At 44.9% G+C, this 24,102-nt stretch overlaps 2 protein-coding genes across 4 annotated transcripts in view; one reads left to right on the top strand and one right to left on the bottom strand.

The window, feature by feature from the left end:
• Positions 1-828: 828 nt before the first annotated feature.
• mrpl11 (mitochondrial ribosomal protein L11) overlaps positions 829-24,102 on the bottom strand; it is a 56,859-nt gene continuing 33,585 nt past the window's right edge. For 2 of the 3 annotated variants that reach the window (XM_071398674.1, XM_071398675.1), the window contains exons 3-6: positions 4,899-4,994; positions 2,738-2,831; positions 2,130-2,289; positions 829-1,069 (exon numbers count right to left, since the gene is read on the bottom strand). In XM_071398674.1, coding sequence (XP_071254775.1) covers positions 967-1,069; positions 2,130-2,289; positions 2,738-2,831; positions 4,899-4,994 — 453 coding nt within the window. In that variant the 3' untranslated portion in view covers positions 829-966. The remainder of the gene's footprint in view (positions 1,070-2,129; positions 2,290-2,737; positions 2,832-4,898; positions 4,995-24,102) is intronic. The other variant, XM_071398676.1, reaches the window with a different exon arrangement.
• LOC139574264 (transmembrane protein 121-like) lies at positions 19,080-23,620 on the top strand. The gene is made up of 2 exons (XM_071398677.1): positions 19,080-19,190; positions 22,115-23,620. The coding sequence occupies exon 2, from the start codon at positions 22,117-22,119 to the stop codon at positions 23,170-23,172; it is 1,056 nt and encodes a 351-aa protein (XP_071254778.1). The 5' UTR covers positions 19,080-19,190; positions 22,115-22,116; the 3' UTR covers positions 23,173-23,620.

The raw sequence follows: 24,102 nt of genomic DNA, 5'->3' as shown, positions 1-24,102 counted from the left end.
ATCATAGAGGGTACATTTGGGTAAAACTCATTAGATGACTGATGGGCTTTGCAATGTTACAGTGTAAATGAATCCTGCCACCTCTCTCGTCTCCTTTGACATTTATTACAGTCACCCCCCCAGGTCCCTGAAACCTAATCTCAGCAGCAGCGCTGCAGGAACAGGGTACAAATATGAGACCCTTCAACACCTTAAAAACTAAACCTGGAGACACAAAGCCTTGCCATACCATGCTGGTTCCTGCAACCGAACATTTTGTTCCAGCACCATACCAGTCACTGCAGTGAGCCTCCTGGATGTGAGCGCTGCAGAGACAATGGAGCAGTTCAGCTATCGCCTGTCATCTTGTGGCCAAGAAAATTAGTACACTTTTAAATACCTTGCAGCATTTGGTGAAGCCACATCAATAAGGGATCCTAGCTTTCACCTGGATTCACCTGGTCAGTCAGTCAGTCAGTCATGGAAAGAGCAGGTGTTCTTAATGTTTGGTCAAGTACAGTAGTTCCCAGATCCATCCGTGTTCAAGGTGTCCTCTTCCTTCCTTGATACCCTCATCAAACGTGTTATGAGTACAACGCTGTGGTGGGAATGCAAATACATGGTTCCAGAAGCACAGCCAGAATGCCATTAGCCACACACACTCAGTTTTGACAGATGGCAAGCAAAAGAAGACGCAGCAATTTGTATAACAAATTCCTTTAATAAAACGGGTTGGGCTTGGTTTAATCAAGAGAGGAGATGCATTCCTTAAATCAAATATTTTAACTCTGGAGGCAAAACATGAATCTTGCTGAGAAAACTGGCATAAATACACTCATACACTTAAAATCATTCATAATAACAAATGTTTATTTCGCTTAGCAATACAGAGCAAAATGACAGTTATGACAGAATGTGTGTGTATGTGAGTGGTATGTGTAGGTTACAGGGTCAGTATAAATACATCGGTAGGATAGAGGGCGGCTCTCATTTCTTCTTCACTGACACTGCCTCGTCTGCAGCTGCTGCCTCCGCTCTCAACCTCTCCTCCTTCTCCTCCAGGAAAGTATTGTACTCCTCGGCCGATAAACTGAAGGTGGGATGAGAGGGAGGGAAGGAGAGAGGGATCAAAAGAGGGGAGGAAAAATAAAGTAGTCCTAACTGAATAACGGTGCGTCACAACAGAACCATAACAATGCCAATGATGACAATGACACTTATTTCCAGTCTATCAATGCATATGAGAGTACAATAGAGTACCAAAGTGTGAGTCATAATACCCATAAAACCTAGCGGTCAAACAAGGAAATGGTTCCACATTTTCCCCCCCCACCATTCATTTCTCTCATAGGGATTTTAGAAACATTTAAAAGTAAGGGTTGTGTTTCATGTAGGCTTACCCTGGCGTGATGTTTTGATAACCTGTAAAGCTCTTGGACAAGGCAACCTTTACCAATATATTCGCCTGTATTTACCCCCCAAAAATGAAACACAAATTAGCTGCTAATGTGGCCATCATAAAGAACTACAAATGCCATGATTTGAATGAGACTGCAGAATCGAGGCAAAGGTAAGAATCTCTGGATGAACTAATGTTATCTACATTAGGAATTCATAAATTGGCTACATTTCTTTAAATGGACAAATCTGAAAAACGGTCTTGTGCAAGTCTTAAATTGACACAATACCTGTTAGCTAAGATGTCAGCTAGAGATGACGTGCAGGAGCTTGCAGGGATTTGTCTTGCATGATGTCTACTTTGATGCTAATTAGCATTTTCAAAACAGAGTAAATAGAACCTTTATATTGTGATAAAAGTCACCTTGTCCGACAGAGATTTACACAGTTATCAACACGTCATGCTAAGGTAAGTCTACACGAAACACAGCCCTTATTTGAAGTGTTTCTAAAATTCCCTATGGGGAAAATTAATGGTGGAAAAACGATTGGAACCATTTCCCTGTTTGACCACAAGGTTTTATGGGTATTATGACAACTTCACTGTGGGGCTCTATAGAGTATGACCCTATAGTTTATCATTACTATGTATTGTACCAATATTATTAATGTGTGTGCGTCACAGTGCTTTAGTGCTGAATCCCATTTATGACATTAATGACACTGGACACTTTGAGAGAGGAGGGTCTTACTCGTTGACGATCTCAATGCCCAACGAGCGAGCCGAGCCGATGATGCTCTTGACAACAGTCTCTATGGAAGCGTTCTGCATCTTGAAGGCCTCGTCCTGGGCCTTGACCTGAGCAATCTCATACACCGCCCTTACAGACACCTTCCCTGCTATCTCATGGCCTAGAGATGGAGAAAGAGATGGAGTCCAGAATGGGAATAAGATGAAGAAACTGAGGGGAAACGATAGACAAGAAACCAAGTGGAGCAGAGGGTGGAAGAAAGAAAAGTTGGGGACCAAAGGAGAGCCGAGTGTGGGAGGAAACGAAGGAGCGATCGGAGAGAGGGAGTAGCCGGTGCAGACGGGGGAAATCCATAATTCTCTTTCTTCAGCCCACCACCTCTCCCACTACCTTCCTGCCTGTAATTGCCTGGCTTAAAGTTCCCCCGTCGATCATAAATATATCATCAATCAAAGACATTCAATCTCAGCCCTAACGCCCTGTGGGAGACGTCATCTGTCTGTCCGTCCCTCCGGTACAGGGCTAGTCTGGCCTCAGACAGACAGACATTTACAGCAATAGAGTAAATGGAAGAACAGTGGCACCAGTCAACAAGGTCCAAACCTTACCTGTTTTGCTGGCTCCTTTCTCGATGCCAGCCGCCTGCTTGAGGAAGTAGGACACTGTGGGTTGGCCAATCGTCAGGTCATACGTCCTGTCAGGCTGCAGGGAGGGGGAGCGGTGGTGAGGGACAGAGTTTTAGATGCCTTTTAATCCATCAATCAAGGTGTGCTCAAATAGGAATGGACGCTTTATGAAGTGGAAAGTTGCTCTCACAACCTCGGTTCTGCATTACCTTGTCAATGGAATGATCTATCATTAGTGACTTCACATTGAAATGACACCATTTGTCCCCATCTATGAAATAGCCATTAGTTGGGACGGCCCAATGATCCAGGCATGGATCTGGTAGACATCCAAGAATTACTCTCGATTTAGGGATGGTGACTTTGTAAAATAAGATTTGCTACTTCTTTCTTTTTGTTGAACAGGATGAGTCAGACGGGGAGAGAGAAATGAACACAAGACAGATCAAGGCTGCAAAGGATCCAACCGCACTGTGGCACGCCAGGGAGAGACACATCCACTACACTAGCTAAACCAGGTCTGTCTGGGAGATCGCATTAGAGGGTGAAGCTCATCAATACATATATACACATATATATATATATATACATACATACACACACACACTACATATCCAAAAGTATGTGGACACGTGCTCGTAGAACAAGAACATCTCATTCCAAAATCATGGGCATTAATATGGAGTTGGTCCCCCCTTTACTGCTATAACAGCCTCCACTCTTCTGGGAAGGCTTTCCACTAGATGTTGGAACAGTGCTGCTGGGACTTGCTTCCATTCAGCCACAAGAACATTAGTGAGGTTCGGGCACTGATGTTGGGCTATTAGGCCAGGCTTGCAGTCGGCGTTCCAATTCATCCCAAAGGTGTTCGATGGGGTTGAAGTCAGGGCTTTGTGCAGGCCAGTCAAGTTCTTCCACACCAATCTCGACAAACCACTTCTGTATGGACCTCGCTTTGTGCACGGTGGCATTGTCATGCTGAAACAGGAAAGGGCCTTCCCCAAACTGTTGCCACAAATGTATATGCTCTGCTGTAACGTAAAGATTTCCCTTCACTGGAACTAAGGGGCCTAGCCCGAACCATGAAAAACAGCCCCAGACCATTATTCCTCCTCCACCAAACTTTACAGTTGGCACTATGCATTGTGGGGCAGGTAGCGTTCTCCTGGCAACTGCCAAACCCAGATTTGTCAGTCGGACCGCCAGATGGTGAAGCGTGATTCATCCCTCCAGAGAACACGTTTCCACTGCTCCAAAGTCGCTTGGCATTGCGCATGGTGATCTTAGGCTTGTGTGCTGCTCGCCATGGAAACCCATTTCATGAAGCTCCCGATGAGCAGTTCTTGTGCTGACGTTGCTTCCAGAGGCAGTTTGGAACTTGGTAGTGAGTGTTGCAACCGAGGACAGACGGCCCCGTTCTGTGAGCTTGTGTGGCTACCACTTCGCGGCTGAGCTGTTGTTGCTTCTAGATGTTTTCACAATAACAGCACTTACAGTTGACCGGGGCAGCACTAGCAGGGCAGAAATTTGACTGACTGACTTGTTTGAAAGGTGGCATCCTATGACGGTGCCACGTTGAAAGTCACTGAGCTCTTCAGTAAGGCCATTCTACTGCCAATGTTTGTCTATGGCGTTTGCATGGCTGTGTGCTTGATTTTATACACCTGTCAACAACGGGTGTGGCTGAAATAGCCAAATCCATTATTTTGAAGGGGTGTCCACATGCTTTTGTATATATATTGTATCATATGAAGCCAAACAAAGTGCATGAATGATAAATACTCTGTGGAGATCGACATGGCAAGGGAAATTCTACTGTACACAAAAGAACATTTGTGTATTGAGATGCTCGTAGTGACCAGCAGATGGAGCCCATGAGTAACAAAAATGATTCTATCCTTTTATATGCTCTAAATTCTGTGCAACTTTTACATCCCCCTGGATACTGCTTAATGAATGCAAATGGAAAAGCATTCTTCAGTGTAACAGTATGAATAATGGAGGTTCTTGGGTAATGTATGCAGCCAGTGAAATCAGGCAGGATCTCTGAAAGGGCCAGCTGTAGGGGGCAGGGGCGGGTACACTGAGTAGGTTGCATGCCCTAAGTCTGGTTTAAAAAAAAAACTTTAAAAAAAAAACACACCTTAACGTGGATCTTGATGGGCAGAGGGATTCCTTCCTTGAGCTCTTTGGTCTTGTCGTTGAAGTCTTTGCAGAACTGGCCGATGGGGATGCCCTTCTGATGGAGACAGCAGGAGAGAATACAGTGAAGACAGACCGAGACGGGCAAACATTTTTTTTTAAATGGATGAGGTGTCTGGAGCTGCAAACATCCATCAGAGTGTCACTTACGGTAGATGCAGTGCGCTGCTGGAATACCAATGACTAGCCTGGGTCTGTCAATCAATCACAGGGCTTCTCAGAGCGGGCTGATTGTATGAGAACGCATGGCCACCCCGGGGAGTGAGAGCATCTGCAAGTGTGGTTGAGTCATTGTTTCTGTAGTTTTTGTGGGGGTGGTTGTTTTTGTGTTGGTTGTGTACTCAACTGTGTGTGTGTGTATGTCAGGGTATGACAGAATGCATGTGCTTGGCCGGTGCCTGGGAGACCATGTGATAAATGAGCCTCCTGTTTCCAGTGCCTGCCAGGCAAACAGAGAAAGCGAAATGGATGGGTGACATTAAGTCGACGTGCACCCCCACTCCCTCTCCTAAGCCTACCTCCACACTCTCCTAAGCCTACCTCCACACTCTCCTAAGCCTACCTCCACACTCTCCTAAGCCTACCTCCACACTCTCCTAAGCCTACCTCCACACTCTCCTAAGCCTACCTCCACACTCTCCTAAGCCTACCTCCACACTCTCCTAGCCTACCTCCACACACAAACACAGCACAATAAGCCATTCCTCAGAGTTGCATTGGGAGGGAATGACTATAAAGCAATCTAATTACCGCTGCTGAAATGTAAACTGACCACCGCCATCCTTGTCCTAGGGCAACACACAAGCTCTGATTGAAATGTTCATTTCAGAGTATGCGAGGAACGAGAAAAACAGATTTTTACAGTTGAATGGAGCTTATGTGCTGCCGTGATGGACCGTGTTGAACACTGCCTGCAGATCTTAATAAATGTCTCGAATGAAAAGCCATTCATCCCAGCAGACATTCGTCAATGACAGGAGGAGTATGACCTTTATTTGGGACTAAAGGAGCGGAAAAACTATTTTTAGCTTCACTCCGTATCTTTTGATATTTTTTTTAACATTCATTCAAAAACTCCTAATGAGTGTAAATCGATCGGTCAATCCATCCACTCAATCTTACTGCCTCTATGCATCTTCTCTCAGCCTTTAAAAAACCCCAACCTGAATGAAGTTTCAACTTTGTCACAGCTGATATTGTTATAGAGCAGATGAGGCCCATTTGAATTATAATATCTCACTCATGAAATGAAACCATAAAGTCCCTGGAGCCTCTCCCTCTGATTTGATTAACAGGAATCCCATGTCAACCTCACTGCCGTCTATTGCCTTGCCTTGCCTTCCCTCCCCTCCTGCTTCCCTCCCGCTTCCGCCTCCCCTCCTCCTATAAAAAACAGAGCTAAACAAACAAATGGGGAGGAAGGATGGAGAGAAAATGTCTAATTAAATATGGATTACTATAAAAGGTTAGGATGTTGGGGAGCAAGTCGAAGCAAGGCGCTGCCTCACACAGATCCGGGCTCCCCTTTCTTCTGTTCCCGGCAGATAATGATCCGTCAGAGACTCTACGGCCAAGGAACAATGACATGAAAATCCACACAGACTAGCAGAGAGGAGATGGGTCTAATGTGGTTATAAAGTGCTTAAGCACAGACAGAGGGACATGGACCGAGTCAGACAGACAGATAAGCATTTCTGCTTAAGATCGACACAGAGGATGACATGAAAGGGTCACAGACCGGCAGAGATGCTGTCCCATGGTGTTAGAAACATATTAAGGGGAGAGAGAGAGAGAGTGATATAGAGAGACAGAAAACCTGAGTCTTTGCCTTCACTATGGTGAATCACTAAAACAATACAGAAATACACCACAGAAAAAGAAAGAACAGCACGTCAGAAATCAGCTCAATGTAATTGAAGAATCCATAGACTAACCACTTTTGGGGAAATTAGAAAACACTAAAACAACAAAGAGTTATCTATACAAAACGGAGATGTATGGGTAAACCACTTCTCCAATCTTTTTGGCCCTATAACAAAGAGCAAAAACATATGACTAAATACAAATCTTAGAATCAACTATTAAATACTACCAGAACCCACCTGATTCTCCAACTACATTTAATGAACTACAGGACAAAATACAAACCCTCCAACCCAAAAAGGCCTGTGGTGTTGATGGTATCCTCAATGAAATGATAGACAACAAATTCCAATTGGCTATACTTAAACTCTTTAACATCATCCTTAGCTCTGGCATCTTCCCCAATATTTGGAACCAAGGACTGATCAGCCCAATCCACAAAAGTGGAGATAAATTTGACCCCAATAACTAACGTGGGATATGCGTCAACTGCAACCTTGGGAAAATCCTGTGCATTATCAACTAACAGCAGACTCGTACATTTCCTCAGTGAAAACAATGTACTGAGCAAATGTCAAATGGGCTTTTAACCAAATTACTATACGACAGACTACGTATTCACCCTGCACACCCTAATTGACAAACAATCAAACCAAAACAACGGCAAAATCTTCTCATGCTTTGTTGATTCCAAAAAAGCCTTTGACTCAATTTGGCATGAGGGTCTGCTATACAAATTGATGGAAAGTGGCGTTGGAGGAAAAACATACTACATTATAAAATCCATGTACACAAACAAGTGTGCGCTTAAAATTGGCAAAAAACACATTACTTTCCACAGGTTCGTGGGGTGAGACAGGGTTGCAGCTTAAGCCCCACCCACTTCAACATATATATCAACGAACGAGAACAGTCTGCAGCACCCGGCCTCACCCTACTAGAATCTGAAGTCAACTGTCTACTGCTTGATCTGGTGCTTCTGTCCCCAACCAAGGAGGGTCTAAAGCAGCACCTAGATCTTCTGCACAGATTCTGTCAGACCTGGGCCCTAACAGTAAATCTCAGCAAGACAAAAATAATGGTGTCCCAAAAAAAGGTCCAGTTGCCAGGACCAAATAAACTCAGCAAAAAAAGAAACATCCTCTCACTGTCAACGACGTTTATTTTCAGTATACTTAACATGTGTAAATATGTGTATGAACATAACAAGATTCAACAACTGAGACATAAACTGAACAAGTTCCACAGACATGTGACTAACAGAAATGGAATAATGTGTCCCTGAACAAGGGGGGGGGGGGTCAAAATCAAAAGTAACAGTCAGTATCTGGTGTGGCCACCAGCTGCATTAAGTACTGCAGTGCATCTCCTCCTCATGGACTGCACCAGATTTGCCAGTTATTGCTGTGAGATGTTACCCCACTCTTCCACCAATGCACCTGCAAGTTCCCAGACATTTCTGTGGGAATGGCCCTAGCCCTCACCCTCCGATCCAACAGGTCCCAGACGTGCTCAATGGGATTGAGATCTGGGCTTTTCGCTGGCCATGGCAGAACACTGACATTCCTGTCTTGCAGGAAATCACGCACAGATCAAGCAGTATGGCTAGTGGCATTGTCATGCTGAAGAGTCATGTCAGGATGAGCCTGCAGGAAGGGTACCACATGAGGGAGGAGGATGTCTTCCCTGTAAACACAGCGTTGAGATTGCCTGCAATGACAACAAGCTCAGCCCGATGATGCTGTGACACACCGCCCCAGACCATGATGGACCCTCCACCTCCAAATCGATCCCGCTCCAGAGTACATGCCTCGGTGTAACGCTCATTTCTTCGACGATACACGCGAATCTGACCATCCCCCCTGGTGAGACAAAACCGTGACTCGTCAGTGAAGAGCACTTTTTGCCAGTCCTGTCTGGTCCATCGACGGTGGGTTTGTGCCCATAGGCGACGTTGTTGCCGGTGATGTCTGGTGAGGACCTGCCTTACAACAGGCCTACATGCCCTCAGTCCAGCCTCTCTCAGCCTATTGTGGACAGTCTGAGCACAGATGGAGGGATTGTGCGTTCCTGGTGTAACTCGGGCAGTTGTTGCCATCCTGTACCTGTCCCGCAGGTGTGATGTTCGGATGTACCGATCCTGTACAGGTGTTGTTACACGTGGTCTTGCCACTGCGAGGACGATCAGCTGTCCGTCCTGTCTTGCTGTAGTGCTGTCTTAGGCGTCAACATAGTACGGACATTGCAATTTATTGCCCTGGCCACATCTGTAGTACCTCATGCCTCATTGCAGCATGCCTAAGGCACGTTCACACAGATGAGCAGGGACCCTGGGCATCTTTCTTTTGGTGTTTTTCCAGAGTCAGCAGAAAGGCCTCTTTAGTGTCCTAAGTTTTCATAACTGTTACCTTAATTGCCTACCATCTAAGATGTTAGTGTCTTAACGACATGTTAATTGTTTATGGTTCATTGAACAAGCATGAGAAACAGTGTTTAAACCCTTTACAATGAAGATCTGTTAAGTTATTTGGATTTTTACAAATTATCTGTGAAAGACAGGGTCATGAAAAAGGGACATTTATTTTTTTGCTGAGTTTACAAATTCCATCCAGACACCGTTGCCCTAGAGCACACAAAAAAACGACACATACCTTTGCCTTAACATCAACGCCACAGATAACTTCCACAAAGCTGTGAATGATCTGAGAGACAAGGCAAGAAGGGCATTCTATGCCATCAAAAGGAACATCAAATTCAACATTCCACATTCCATGGCTAAAAATACTTGAATCAGTTATATAACTCATATTGTTGTGCCCTTTATTGTTGTGAGGTCTGGGGTCCGCTCACCAACCAAGAATTCCCAAAATGGGTTAAACACCAAATTATATCTATGTACAATGTAAAACACCAAATAATGCATGCAGAGCAGATTTAGGCCGATACCCGCTAATTATCAAAATCCAGAAAAGGGACGTTAAATTCTACAATCACCGAAAAGGAAGCGATTCCCAAATCTTCTCTTACAAAGCCATCACCTACAGAGATGAACCTGAAGAAGAGTCCCCTAAGCAAGCTGGCTCTGGTGCTCTGTTCACAAACTCGAACAGACCCCACAGAGCCCCAAGGACAGCAACACAATTAGACCCAACCAAATCATGAGAAAACAAAAAGATAATTACTTGACACACTGGAAAGAATAAACAAAACTGAGCAAACTAGAATGCTATTTGGCCCTAAACAAAGAGTACAAAGCGGCAGAATAACTGACCACTGTGACTGACCCAAACCTAAGGAAAGCTTTGACTATGTACCAACTCAGAGAGCATAGCCTTGCTATTGAGAAAGGTTTTTGTAGGCAGACCTGGCTCTCAAGAGAAGACAGGCTATGTGCACAATGCCCACAAAATGAGGTGGAACCTGAGCTGCACTTCCTAACCTCCTGCCAAATGTATGACCATTTTAGAGACATATTTCGCTCAGATTATACAGATCCACAAAGAATTTGAAAAGAAACCCAATTTTGATTAACTTCCATATCTTCTGGGTGAAATACCACAGTGTGCCATCACAGCTGCAAGATTTGTGACCTGTTGCCACAAGAAAAGGGCAACCAGGGAAGAACAAACACCATTGTAAATACAATCCACATGTTTATTTTCCCTTTTGTACTTGTAACAATCTGCAAATAGTTCAACGCTGTAGATCGACAGAATGACATTTGAAATGTCTATTCTTTTGGAACGTCTGGGGGTGTAATGTTTACTGTTCATTTTTATTGTTTATTTCACTTTTATTTATTAACTACACTTGCTTTGGCATTGTTAACATACGTTTCCCATGCCAATAAAGCCCTTAAATTGAAATGCAGAGAGAAAGATACAGTTGTCGGAAGTTTACATACACCTTAGCCAAATACATTTAAACTCAGTTTCACAACTCCTGACATTTAATCCTAGTAAAAATTCCATCTTAGGTCAGTTAGGATCACCACTTTATTTTAACAATTTGAAATGTCAGAATAATAGTAGAGAGAATGGTTTATTTCAGCTTTTATTTCTTTCATCACATTCCCTGTGGGTCAGAAGTTTACATATACTCAATTAGTATTTGGCAGCATTGCCTTTAAATTGTTTAACTTGGGTCAAACGTTTCAGGTAGCCTTCCACAAGCTTCCCACAATAAGTTGGGTGAATTTTGGCCCATTCCTCCTGACAGAGCTGGTGTAACCAAGTCAGGTTTGTAGACCTCCTTGCTCGCACACACTTTTTCAGTTCTGCCCACAAATTTTCTATAGGATTGAGGTCAGGGCGTTGTGATGGCTATTCCAATACCTTGACTTTGTTGTCTTTAAAGCCATTTTGCCACAACTTTGGAAGTATGCTTGGGGTCATTGTCCATTTGGAAGACCCATTTGCGACCAAGCTTTAACTTCCTGACTGATGTCTTGAGATGTTGCTTCAATATAGCCACAACATTTTCCTCCCTCATGATTCCATCTATTTTGTGAAGGGCACCAGTCCCATCTTCAACAAAGCACCCCAACAACATGATGCTGCCACCCCCATGCTTCACGGTGGGGATGGTGTTCTTCGGCTTGCAAGCCTCCCCCTTTTTGCCCCAAACATAACGATGGTTATTAAGGCCAAAAGGTTATATTTTTGTTTCATCAGACCAGAGGACATTTCTCCAAAAAGTATGATCTTTGTCCCCATGTGCAGTTGCAACCGTAGTCTGGATTTTTTATGGCGGTTTTGGAGCAGTGGCTTCTTCCTTGCTGAGTGGCCTTTCAGGTTATGTCGATATAGAACTTGTTTTACTGTGGATATAGATACTTTTGTACCTGTTTCACCAGCATCTTCACAAGGTCCTTGCTGTTGTTATGGGATTGATTTGTACTTTTCGCACCAAAGTACGTTCATCTCTAGGAGACAGAACACGTCTCCTTCCTGAGCGGTATGACGGCTGCGTGGTCCCATGGTGCTTATACTTGCGTACTATTGTTTGTACAGATGAACGTGTTCCATTCAGGCGTTTGGAAATTGCTCCCAAGGATGAACCAGACTTGTGGAGGTCTACAATTTTTTTTCTGAGGTCTTGGCTGATTTCTTTTGATTTTCCCATGATGTCAAGCAGACGCCCCAAGTTTGAAGGTAGGCCTTGAAATACATCCACAGGTACAACTCAAATTATGTCGAATAGCCTATCAGAAGCTTCTAAAGCCATGACATCATTTAATGGAATTTTCCGAGCTGTTTAAATGCACAGTCAACTTAGTGTATGTAAACTTCTGATCCACTAGAATTGTGATACAGTGATTTATAAGTGAAATAATCTGTCTGTAAACAATTGTTGGAAGAATTACTTGTGTCATGTACAAAGTAGATGTCCTAACCGACTTGTCAAAACTATAGTTTGCTAACAAGAAATGTGTGGAGTGGTTGAAAAATTTGTTTTAATGACTCCAACCGAAGTGTATGTAAACTTCCGACTTCAACGGTATATATAGAAAGAGAGAGGGAGCATATGCAGAGCATGTGAGCAGAGTTAAGCGGTTGGAAATACCGCTCATGGAGTGGTGCTTGCACGGCGCTCCATGTGCTTTCCTATGCTCCGCTAAAAACCACTCCGCACTCACAAAAAAAACTGGCACTCCAAATTCGCTCCATTCATTAAAAATCACAATTTAACCAACACCCATCTATTTTTGTGACTACCTGGACCTACCAATTGGTATTTAAGTATCGAAACCAAACCATATGGATTTGAATGTAAAGTATTTGAATTAACATGAGAAGGCTACAATAGGCTACATGTCATATTAAACAGCATGTAAACACTCCAAATAGGTCAGGAGCCAGACAGGGAGCCTAGAAGGAATGAAAATGAATTATTTAGGCTATATTATTTCAAGGCTATAGCCTACAAAAAAATACACTGAAGGATTTGGTTTGGCTATTTGTTTCAAGTGTATGTGGCGGTTCTAGCTTGTAAGGCGTCCTGGGTGAACCCCCCCTTTAGTGTCCGCGCCCGCCTGCACCAGGGGGCGCCTCGTGCCCGTACCTAAATCTGCTACTGAATTTTGTACTAGTCTTTTAATACATCTCTGTCAAAATTCGTCACCTCTCCCATGTCTTATTCGACTAGTAGTTTTGAAAGTGTAAGGATACTAATTCAGCCATAGTTGTTCTGAAATGTTTATTGCTTGCCAACATTTTACTCCCTCCTCTGCTTAATATAACACACACACATACATTAATTATTAATTCCGGTTGCCTATCCTGACGAAGTTTGCTCTCTAGAAAGTATTTGACTCTGATGTGTGCCACAGAGAGTAATTGACTCTACACAAAATTAAGACAATTAGGGGGGGGGGGGGGGACTTCTGGCAGGGGGGAGATTTTCGTCACAACAGGTGAGCAGTGGAGAATATCCTCTCCACACTTGCAGAGCCACTGGGGATGCTAAACACCCTTTTGTCCACACTTACCAGGCTGGGCAGGGATGTGGAGTTGTTTTAAAATGTTTCTATAGGTAGGCCTAAAGGCAAAATAACCCAATCAAAACGGAAAGCTCCTTGAACGTGGGAATATGCCAGGCCTATTGGGCCAAAATCAATTATGGCCTATTGTATAGATAATAGAACAAAAATGAATGAAACATTTGGTTTAAACTAAAAATAAAGATGTTTAGTTTATAAATACTTTGCTACGATGACACACTTATCTACCCACCTTATTCCTTTCTTTTAGCATGTGCATGTAGTAAGTACACCATCATGCTTTTGGGATGTCTTTTCAGACAATGATTCTTTAGTTGTGGACACTACATCACCCTAGTCCCTCTCTTGCTTCTCATCTTGATTTAGCACCTGTGCGTTTTATCAGTTTCTTTATGAAAATATTTAGCGACCTCCATGGCAGTAGCTAAAGCAAGCAGCACACAAGCAGACTACAAATGCATGCTGGCCGGGCGTGCCCTGAGCTCCTAAAGTGAGCGCTACTGGAGTGGGCAAGAGGGTCGATGCTCCAGCCTATGGGAATCTCGCTCCAAATTGGACAAGTTCTAACCACTAGGCAGGTAGCCTAGTGTTTAGAGCGTTGTGCCAGTAACCGAAAGGTTGCTAGATCGAATCCCCGAGCTGACATGGTAAAAATCTGTCGTTCTGCCCCTGAACAAATCTGTTGTTCTGTTCCTAGGCCGTCAGTGTAAATAAGAATTTGTTCTTAAATGACTTGCCTAGTTAAATAAAAATATATATAATACTCTGGAGCAGACAGATTTCTGGAAAGTTAAAGGCAAATTGACTGACCAGACAATGAAATGGCAGACAGTGAAAGTGGGCACAAGGTAAACTATATCAGGTAATCATTTTAATTAATACATTACATGAGGGGCCAGTCAGTGGGGCGTTTGACGATGACAGGGTGAGCTAGTATCCTTCTCGCCCCCGCACTTTCTAATAGCCTAATTGAAGTCATTATTGGGATTGAGCCGTGTTGGTAATTGTAATGAGGCTCTTTAAACTGGCAGTGGAGTCTGGCATGCCATGAAAGCAAGGTTCACTTGGCTCCCTGACTTCCCATGACATTTATAGCAGAGAGAGGGAGAGCGACTGACGGCCGCGGAAGAGACACTGAGCATTTGCACCCTGGTCAAATAGCCAACCCTGGCCCTGCTCCACTCCATCTGAACATCTAATCATCCCACAGTAAGAGACGAGCAGCCGGCTAAATCCTCTCCTCCTGCACCATGACTGATTAGGCTCCAGAGTGCAAAATGGCAGCAGCCCATCACCCAAGGCGGGCCGACACATTATCTAGTGGAAGGAGTATTTAACTCCCGCACCTTCAAAGAGTTTCTCTGAGATCCTGTCTGTGCATCAGGATTAACTGCTAATCTACGGCGGTATTTCAGCCGTCTAACTCCACAGCGACAGCAGTGAGTAATTGCTCCAATTTATTTCCAGATCAGAGGGTTATGATAAACAATTAAGAGAGCAATTAGGCATATGCGATTAAAATCTGATTTGATTTGACACCCTATTCTCCACTCTTTCTGTCACACCTCATGTTAAAATGTGATTGGCCTTTCAGCTTCATTAACAAGATATAGCGAGCACCGACATGAGCGAGCCAGGGTGGATGTGAGTGTATATGGACAGAATGAAAAGAGAGAAAGCAGAGGAAGAGATGGCTGGGAGGTAGGTTTGAGTGTTCGGTGTGAACAGTGTTCATCGTCAATATTTGAACAATGAAAAAGGTTCATTTGACCAAGGGGAGAAGACAGACGTGCCACAGGAGATACTCATATATATGGGTGTGTCTCCTCTACCCTCATTTGAGCCTGACAAGATTATCAGAGGGAGAGCGAATGTCCTAATACGTCATATTAATGTGTATCTTTCAGAAACAAATCGTTGATGGGTAAATCCATTTGAATTCAAATCACTTGACAGCATCCCTTTTGCAACAAAAATGTATCCTAAAAAACAAATTCCATACGTGTTTGCCAATGGTAGAAGTGGCAAGAAAGTTACTTTTTAGACCTGAACGGCAAAACATTTAGATAGAGGTGCTCAAAGTTGACCCATTTTGCAGATCGCACCCTACTAAGAGACATCCATGTCTTCAACATTGGAAAAGATAAACGGTTGAGTTTGATATTACTTAAAAGCGTTGTTAAAAATAATAAAAAAAAAAAAAATAAAAAAGTTAATGTTCATTTTTATATTCACATGTTGTAGCTTAGACCATTTCACATCTCAGGTTTTTATGTTGTGCCTGCCCTCGGTTGAGACACGTTCTTGAATGTCATTTCAATCATAGAAACAGAATTTTTAGAATGGCCCAATCCCTTCAGAGTCAGACCACTGCAATTTAGCTGGTAAAACCGTTGAAATTTAAAATGTTTACTTTAATTACTAACAAATATTTCCATTCAAGTCAACATTCTCTGATGTGTGGACCATCAACCATCTTTGTGGTACAACTTTAAAGTTAACATTTTAACTCTATTACATCCATCAAACAACCTTGTTTTTAAACAACCCTGTTTGTAAGCTTTTAAATGATATCAAACTCAACAGTTTATCTTTTCCAGTGATGAAGACATGGATGTCTCATGGTACGCAAAATAGGACAACAATAGCATGTCAGCACAGGTCCTCTGAGTCACAGCTAACTCTTGACACAATATCGTACTGAACTAGAAATGGCTACTTCAAGCACATTTTCCAAATGACAAGGAAGATGACAACGGACAGTGCTGGCCAAACTCCCAAAGAGCTCATCTCCATAACAAATGAAATGGGTCAGCATCATCCAGCAACACCGCTCTGCTCTAAGGGTGTATATATTGGCCTGGTCTAGGACAGTTTATACACTACAGAGAACCTGCTGAATCAGATGCGCAGCAGGGCAGGGGGGAAAAAAAGGTGATTACATCATAGCAAAGAAAACATGGTATTTCTCAACTCCATTAAGTTCTCCTCACACGCGAGGCAGTGTTGTGCCTCATGATTAATCATGTGTAGCGGCAGCAGCAGGCTGAATGGTCTACTGGAGGCATCAACAAGACGCATCAGGAACTCTGGAGGAGCGAGTGGGAGAGCCAGGAACTGTATTACAGGGCTATTGACTTGATAGTGTTTCATTGGAGTGTAGTGGCAGTAATAGCAGCAGCAGCAGTACAGTAGAAGGAGTTTAAATCTTTGTTTCCATTGAACATGCCATACAAATAAAGGCATTTGTATTAATTATATTTAGAATGCCTTGGTCATTTTTTATTTTTGACAACATGTGAAGTGTTGGTCCCGTGTTTCATGATCTGAAATAAAAGATTCCAAAAATGTTCCGTACACACAAAAAGCTTCTCTCTCAAATGATGTGCACAAATTTGTTTACATCCCTGTTAGTGAGCATTTCTTCTTTGCCAAGATAATCCACCCAGCTGACAGGTGTGGCATATCAAGAAGCTGATATAACAGCATGATCATTACACAGGTGCACCTTGTCCTGGGGACAATAAAAGGCCACTCTAAAATGTGCAGTTTTGTCACAACACAATGCCACAGATGGCAAGTTTTGTGGGAGCGTGCAATTGGCATGCTGACTGCAGGAATGTCCACCAGATCTAGTGCCAGAGAATTGAATGTTAATTTCTCTACCATAAGTCGCCTCCAAGATAATTGTAGAGAATTTAGCAGTACGTCCAACTGGCCTCACAACCGCAGACCACATGTAACCAGGCCAGCCCAGTACCTCCACATCCGGCTTATTCACCTGCGGGATCGTCGGAGACCAGCCACCTGTACAGCTGATGAAACTGAGGAGTATTTCTGTCTGTAATAAAGTCCTTTTGTGGGGAAAAACTCTTTCTGATTGGCTGGGCATGGCTCCCAAGTGGGTGGGCCTATGCCCTCCCAGGCCCACCCATGGCTGCGCCCCTGCCCAGTCATGTGAAATCCATAGATTAGGGCCTAATGAATTTATTTCAAATAACTGATTTAGAAAGCACTCCAATTGCCACATTAAACTCAATTATGCAGTAGTTAGAGCAGTGGCGGAAAGGAAATGTGAAAGCAGAGAGAGAGAGAGAGAGAGAGAGAGAGACACAGCATTCTATTCTGGCCCGGTGGTGGTTGGCCTCTGCCACTGGTGGACATCAGCTTGGTACCAATCAGTCCTTAGGATTCTTGGACAGTCTCTTACCCCACATCCTTCCCCACTCATGTCTAGGGGAAGTGATGACTGCGCAGTGCTGTGGACAGGCTGCCTTCCCTCTCCCTCTCTCTGTCTGTCCCCACCTCCCACCCTGCTCAGCCTCTCCACGCTGAAAGAGCCAATGCCGAGTGACCTTCAACCACACCCACAGGGAACCAAAGGAAAAAGGGAGAGAGTGAGGGAGGAGTGATAGAGAGGAGAGGTAGAGTGAATGGAACTGGAGGGCATAAGGAGAGAGAACGGGAGAGTAGAAGGATAGAGAAAAACCTCAAATTGAACCCAGGCAATGGAAAATCTCTGTGGAAGCCAGTGGAGCGCGTAGCTGATTGTGACAAGAAATATGACTCTCCTTCCCCTTTCTCACTGGTCTGATTAAAGCTCTCACTTGGAGATGACCCACACACACGGAGAACAGAGAGAATAAAAGGTAGAGGGGAAAAATGAGAGTCTTTGAATTTAGATGTGACGCTGAGAAGGTGGAGATTGATTTGCCTATGCACTTAACGGAACACAATGACAAGGTGACGCAAACGTACTCTCCTTGACCATCAAAACAATCTCTCCAACACTAAAACCCTTCCATTCGGAAACCCTTAGGCTATACTGCAGCCGAGTGGGACCGGTTTAACATTTACAGTACAACAAAAAGACAGGATGGTTTTGAAATGTGTCCACAGGCATCTCTTGCTCTACTTGCTTCCATATATCTGAGTGACATTTCAGTAAGGGTCCATTCTGTATATCTGATATTTTACTGGCAGGGCAAATCAAAGCCATAATCTACTTCCATGTAATACAAAGCCATTATGCTAGTTATAATTTCAGCAAAGTGGCATCATGATAATTACCATAACCGATTGACATAACCGTGGGCTCCTAAATATTCATGCATTCCACTCTGGATCTTAAAGTTATACAGCTGAGCTGATGGTAAAAAGGAGGAGGTGGCAGAGGAGAGCTGAGCAGGGAGAACGAGCGAGGAAGAGAGGGGGAGCTGAGAGCACGTAACCTGCCTACAAATGAACACCACTATCAAAGTCTAGTGGCTCGGTGAGTTTATTCATGGCTCTCGTGTCCTCAAGGTTTGCTTTACAGCCGATACTTCTTATGTGGATGTTTTGGGGGGGGGGGGTCGTGTATTCCTGATAATGATTCCGCGTCAAGCAGTATTCCACTTCTGAGCGACTTCGACAGCTCAGAGCACGGCCAATAAGCCCGCACAGCTCCTTCGTGACTCACTGGATCTTCGGCTGCCAGACCCGAGGTGTCAAATTCAAGACGGACATACCGAGAGATGGAGAATCCTGCAGCCGCGGTGACCGTGGAATAATTCAGCAAAATGACAAGCTTATTTGACCGACTCAGAAGAAAGAAAAGAGTCTTGACTGTTTAAATGTGAACTTAATTTGGACAAACTCGAAGATCGACAGAGGGCAATTACTTTTCCCTATTTAACAGGATCAGACCATCATAGCAGAGAGGGAGCCTATACAAACATTTTTGGACATAGCACAAACAAAGCAAATCGATGTAAGGAATCCGTTTGGACCTTCATGTTCATCCAGGGACCATTCCACTTCTACTAATAGGCGAAGTGGATCTCAATCAAGCCAGGTGGAGCGGCAAAGCAAGAACGCATGCTTTGGGTAACTATCCCCCACTTTCAAAGAGTTGAATTATGTACGCATCGACTAATAAAAAAGGTCATTATGTAACAGGTGGTGCATCACATTTTTGCATAAGACTAGATGACTAGGTTAAATTTTGGGGGGCTGCATCAACATAATGGAAGACAAAGTCCCCCATAGAGGGGGTTTAAAACAGATCTGTTGAAATGATCATGGAAAATAAATATTACATTTGGAGGACATGCACCAATACATATTCATCCCCTACACATGTAAAATCCTATAATAGCCGTTCCCACAGGTTTACAAACGCTTCATGAGACATCAGATGTTACTGCTCAAGGGCAACTCAGTCACCAGAATTAGACAGGATTTCCCATTACTATTCCATTAGACTTATACAGATTTCACCCCCATTCATTCATCCAGTTTAATTGCAGACACCTAATCACCTCTTTCTCTCTAACAAGCAGTCCTCTCAGTCTCACTCACATATCCCTTGCTTGTACAAGTAAGCATTTGATTTAGTTTGTAGTAAGACAAACATTCCAGGCAGAATGTTTTTATAGATGAATTACAGGTCTAGAGCAATTCATGTTCCTTTTACCTTCAGCCCAGCACACCTGGCAGACCTCCAATATAAAGAGAAAAACAGAAGTGACAAACAAGGAGGCGAGCCTGATTTCAAAATGCTACCCGGCTGTTTGTGTGTGTGTGTGTGTGTGTGTGTGTGTGTGTGTGTGTGTGTAAGGGAGGCAATTCAAAAGCCATAACAGATTACCCTGGGTAATTGGTGAAAACACTCCTTTCTCCACCACACAATACACACAACAAAGTCGTCTTTATTTTTGCCCTATTACACACCTTGGGCTGAGAAATCCCAAGCAAATCATTTACCTGTCCACCTTTACAGGCCCTTTCCTTATAGTTGCAGTGGAAAAGCCTGAATCAGCCTGTCAGCTACAGTATCCATTTCTAATCATAGTGATGATGAATTTGGCCATTATTGATGAGCAGAGTGGGGACACACAGCCGTCATCGGGGACGCTCACTCAGAACAGAATCAATTGTGTGTGTTGACAAGCCGTAACAACACAAACACAGGCTGACAGAGGAACGCCGGGGTTCCAGGGTACTATTTTAGACGCATATGGAATCGCCAAGTGGCGTGTTGGGAATGAGAAAGGCAAAAAGAAAAACACCATCTGGGGTGGCAGATTACCTTTCTCCCGCCACTGACGGCAGTTGGGGGGGGGGGGGGGTTGTTCAGCTAAAGCACCATTTTCAATTCCAATATTCTCGAAGTCAGCGAATTGATACACTAGAATCCATTCACTTCCAGCTATGATAAATCAGGTTGTGGGTTGCAGTGAAACACAAAAACCCGTCGTCTGATAATCATATATTAGTGATTCTGACGTCTGGGCTCCTCCTCTTCCTCACCATGTCCCTCGGAGGATCAGTCAGTCTAGGTCGTTTCCTCAGTCATTCATTTTTCACTCATCTGTTCCACAAGAAGTAGTAATGCATTTAATTTCTTCTGATCTCAGCGTTAGCATAAGAAACCATGTATTTTTCCCCACCAAATTCTGTCTGCAGCTTCGTCTTCCTCACTTTACCTTCCATCCTGCGCTCATCTCCCCTCCTTGTCAGGCTGAGTTAATTTATGAACTGTTACCTTGTAGTAATACTTTATTAGGAATGTAGACAGCCAAGAGCATCAATCTCTTACTTTCAATTCCCTCTCTCCCACAAGTCTCTCCTGCAGACACTGACAGTCTCTCTCGCGCCGTGGATGACAGGGCTCAGATGAGTGCTGAAAAGATTGATGCCTGTCGTCAATCAGAAGCACACGTTAGCACACGTTATTAAGAGGTAGATCTGTTCATCTGTTCCTCGCTGGCCGCAGAGCCCGCAATCGTTTCGCTCGATCAGACTCAAGTGTTGCCATTATGGCAGATCTGGAGGTGGTAAGGATTTCATATTAAAATGCCATCGATCCCGTGAAGTGGTTGACACCCTTGGTGGTGCTGTAGGCAGATGGCTAACACTTCTCCTCAGTGCTCCTGGCTGGGTCTGCTCTGAGAACCATACGCTACAGTCTCTTAGCCTCAATACGTCAAGGAGGGGCATTTCACCGTACAAAATCGGTGATCATTTCTCACTCCCAAATCAATACTGGGGTTTTATACAGTCCACTTAAAATATGGCTTGGCGCAAAAAATGTACACATTGGTATTCCAGAAATGGGCAAATTAGCCCATTAGAATGGCTTGCACGCAGGGACACACGCACAGTGACAAACACGTGTTCATGAACACACAAGCAAGCAATTACCGGCAAAAAACACCCTCAGAACAAATCTTAAAAGAGAAGCGTTATTAATATTCCGCCCAAATGAGAAGGCAATTTTCCGCTGACTTAAGATTGCAGCACGCAGCAACAATGAGGCCGACTAAACAGCAAGGAAAACAAGTAGACAAGCTGCCTGCCTGGCTGCACTTCAACACAATTCATTAATAATGAATAAGGTAAGGGCACACAAGCAAAACGCCACAGCAGAAAACCTGGGTAATTCTGAGTTTTAGACAAGGTGCCGATCAGGGTTAAAACTTACATAGCTGAAGAGCCCCATTGAAATAACATATCTACAGAGGAGTGAGGAAATGTACACAGTTCCTCAGCATGCATGGTCAGGGAAGAACAGCCTCTGACCGAAAGATGGAAAAGGCTCACCGCTGAATTGGCATCAAAATATTTATCCATTGCAACAAGCAAAAAAGTATGACTGGCATCACTGTTAGGTAAGCAAGCATCTTGAAGAACGATTGTCTATCATGCACGTGAAATTCTCATTGGTGAATGAGGACAAAGTCTAAAACCGTTCTTCTGAATATAGTACATTTTTTCTTGACTTGTCATCTTTCTGTTTCCTCTCCCAGGCATGGTGCCTACGCCCCAGGTGTGCGTATCAACCCTGGTCACAGTGAGCACAATGGCAGTGGTCGACCTCTACCTGCTGGAGCAGAGCATGCTGGGAGCCCGGGGCAAGGCAGGGCCCGGCGTGTGGCCGTGCGCCGCCGTGCTGCTAGGTGACCTGGGCTTCCTGCTGGCTCTGAGGTTCGTGTCGGCGGGCGTGGTGTCGGAGGCGCTCTCCCCCCGCCGCGGCTTCGCCAACGCCCTCTGGTTCCTCTTCCTGTCCCTGCTCCAGCTCAAACTCTTCTTTGTCTGCCAGAACTACCGGACGGAACGTCGGCCACCCGACCCCCTGGCCAGGAAGACACTCACCCTGCTGCTGTCTATCTGCCTTCCCTCCCTGTTCCTCATCCTGACTGGGGCTGACAACATGACGCCAATGCGGAGGAAGCAGGAGGTGCGGGGGAGGCTGCTCTGGGTGGTGGTGGACCTGCTGGATGTTCTGGACCTGCAGGCCGGGCTGTGGGAAGCCCACGCAGGGGCCACTGATCTGAGGGTGCCCCTGTGGGCCGAAGGCCTGGTGTTCTTCTACTGCTACGCCCTGCTACTGCTGCTGCCCTGCGTGGCCCTCACAGAGCTGGGAGCCGCCGCCATGCCGGGACAGAGGGGGGCCCGTAAGGAGCCCCTGTACCCCTGGCTCAGCCTGGTCACCATCAACGTGTTCACACTGGCCCTCAGGGGAACGGGCATGCTATGGTACAGGGACCCCCGGGTCTCGACAGTGTTCCTGGGGAAGAACCTGCTGGCCCTGGCTGTGAAGCTGAGCTCAGCCTGGGAGAGGCACAAGCAGGGTGGGGACAGAGGGATGGGGGCTGGGGACGGAGCAGAGGCAGGGGGGGAATCCACCCTGGCAACGCAGAGCTCAGAGCAGACGGAGGACCAAGCCACAGGCAAAACCACCCCTGGGCCGCCCTCCCGCTACCACACACCGTCCCGCTCCCACAGCCACGGCTACTCCCTGTCCCATGTCAGTCTGGATCCCACAGAAACCTCCATGGGCCCCTCCATCTCCCATGAACTCTAGAAACTGTCCAGAGAGAAAGACAGCACGGCATCAGCCGTCAAGCTCATCAGAGCTCCCAGGTCAGGGAAGCATTTAGCACTGAAGAGAAGACGGTTGGCCTCACACTGAGAAAGAAACTAAAAACCACAGGAAACAAACCCAGGCAATCACAGCAGTAACTCATCCAATTAGCTAACTTTGGTTAAAGGGATGATTTTTCCATCCCCTGGGTCCCGTTCACCTGTAGTATTTGAGAGAGGGCTGGGGCGGCGTGAGAAATGTAAAGCGAAGAACTGCATTGTTTTCCAAGGAGCTACAATCAGTACTGGTTCCATAGACATCGGTGTAATATGGGACATAATCACGTGGTGTTTGTCAGTGTGTTTCCTGTGAAAGCTCTTCCACAGCTGTTGTCGGCGACACCTCCAGGACAGCTTACAAACTGAAATAAAGTTTTTCATTCTCCCAGGCTCCGACACTTTATTGGCCATGTGTGGGAGGGTATTGGCAGCCTGTCGCCACAAATGGAGAAAACAGGATCAGAGGTCGATCATTCACAGCTAGGGGACATACTAGCTGTCCAACTCTCCACACATCCGGGGCAGGCAGTGCAGCGTGATGTGCTATGTGGACAGAGTGACAGAGAGGAAAAGCTATCATATAATCACAATTTAACCAGCAGCACCAGCCCTGGTAGGCACGCAGTGATCCTTCAGCCAGCCATTTGTCTGCAGGTCTGGCTTGAATGTTTCAACAGGGGAGCCTGCAGATGTGCTAGGGTGTGTGTGAGAGGAAGTGCTGTTTTGAGGATAGGCAAGGGTCTATTCAATCTCCATCAGCGGTTCCTAATGCACTCCGCACCCAGTCTGCCTCCGCTCTAACCATTAATGCTACTATTAATTGAAATTGGGACCCATTTGTCTAAATGCTAATAGCTTAGATAGCTTTATA

This window comes from Salvelinus alpinus, chromosome 4, assembly GCF_045679555.1.
Source record: "Salvelinus alpinus chromosome 4, SLU_Salpinus.1, whole genome shotgun sequence".
Lineage (NCBI taxonomy): Eukaryota > Metazoa > Chordata > Actinopteri > Salmoniformes > Salmonidae > Salvelinus > Salvelinus alpinus.
Note: the sequence above shows the minus strand (reverse complement) of the source record. Positions and strands in the feature narration are given on the sequence as shown.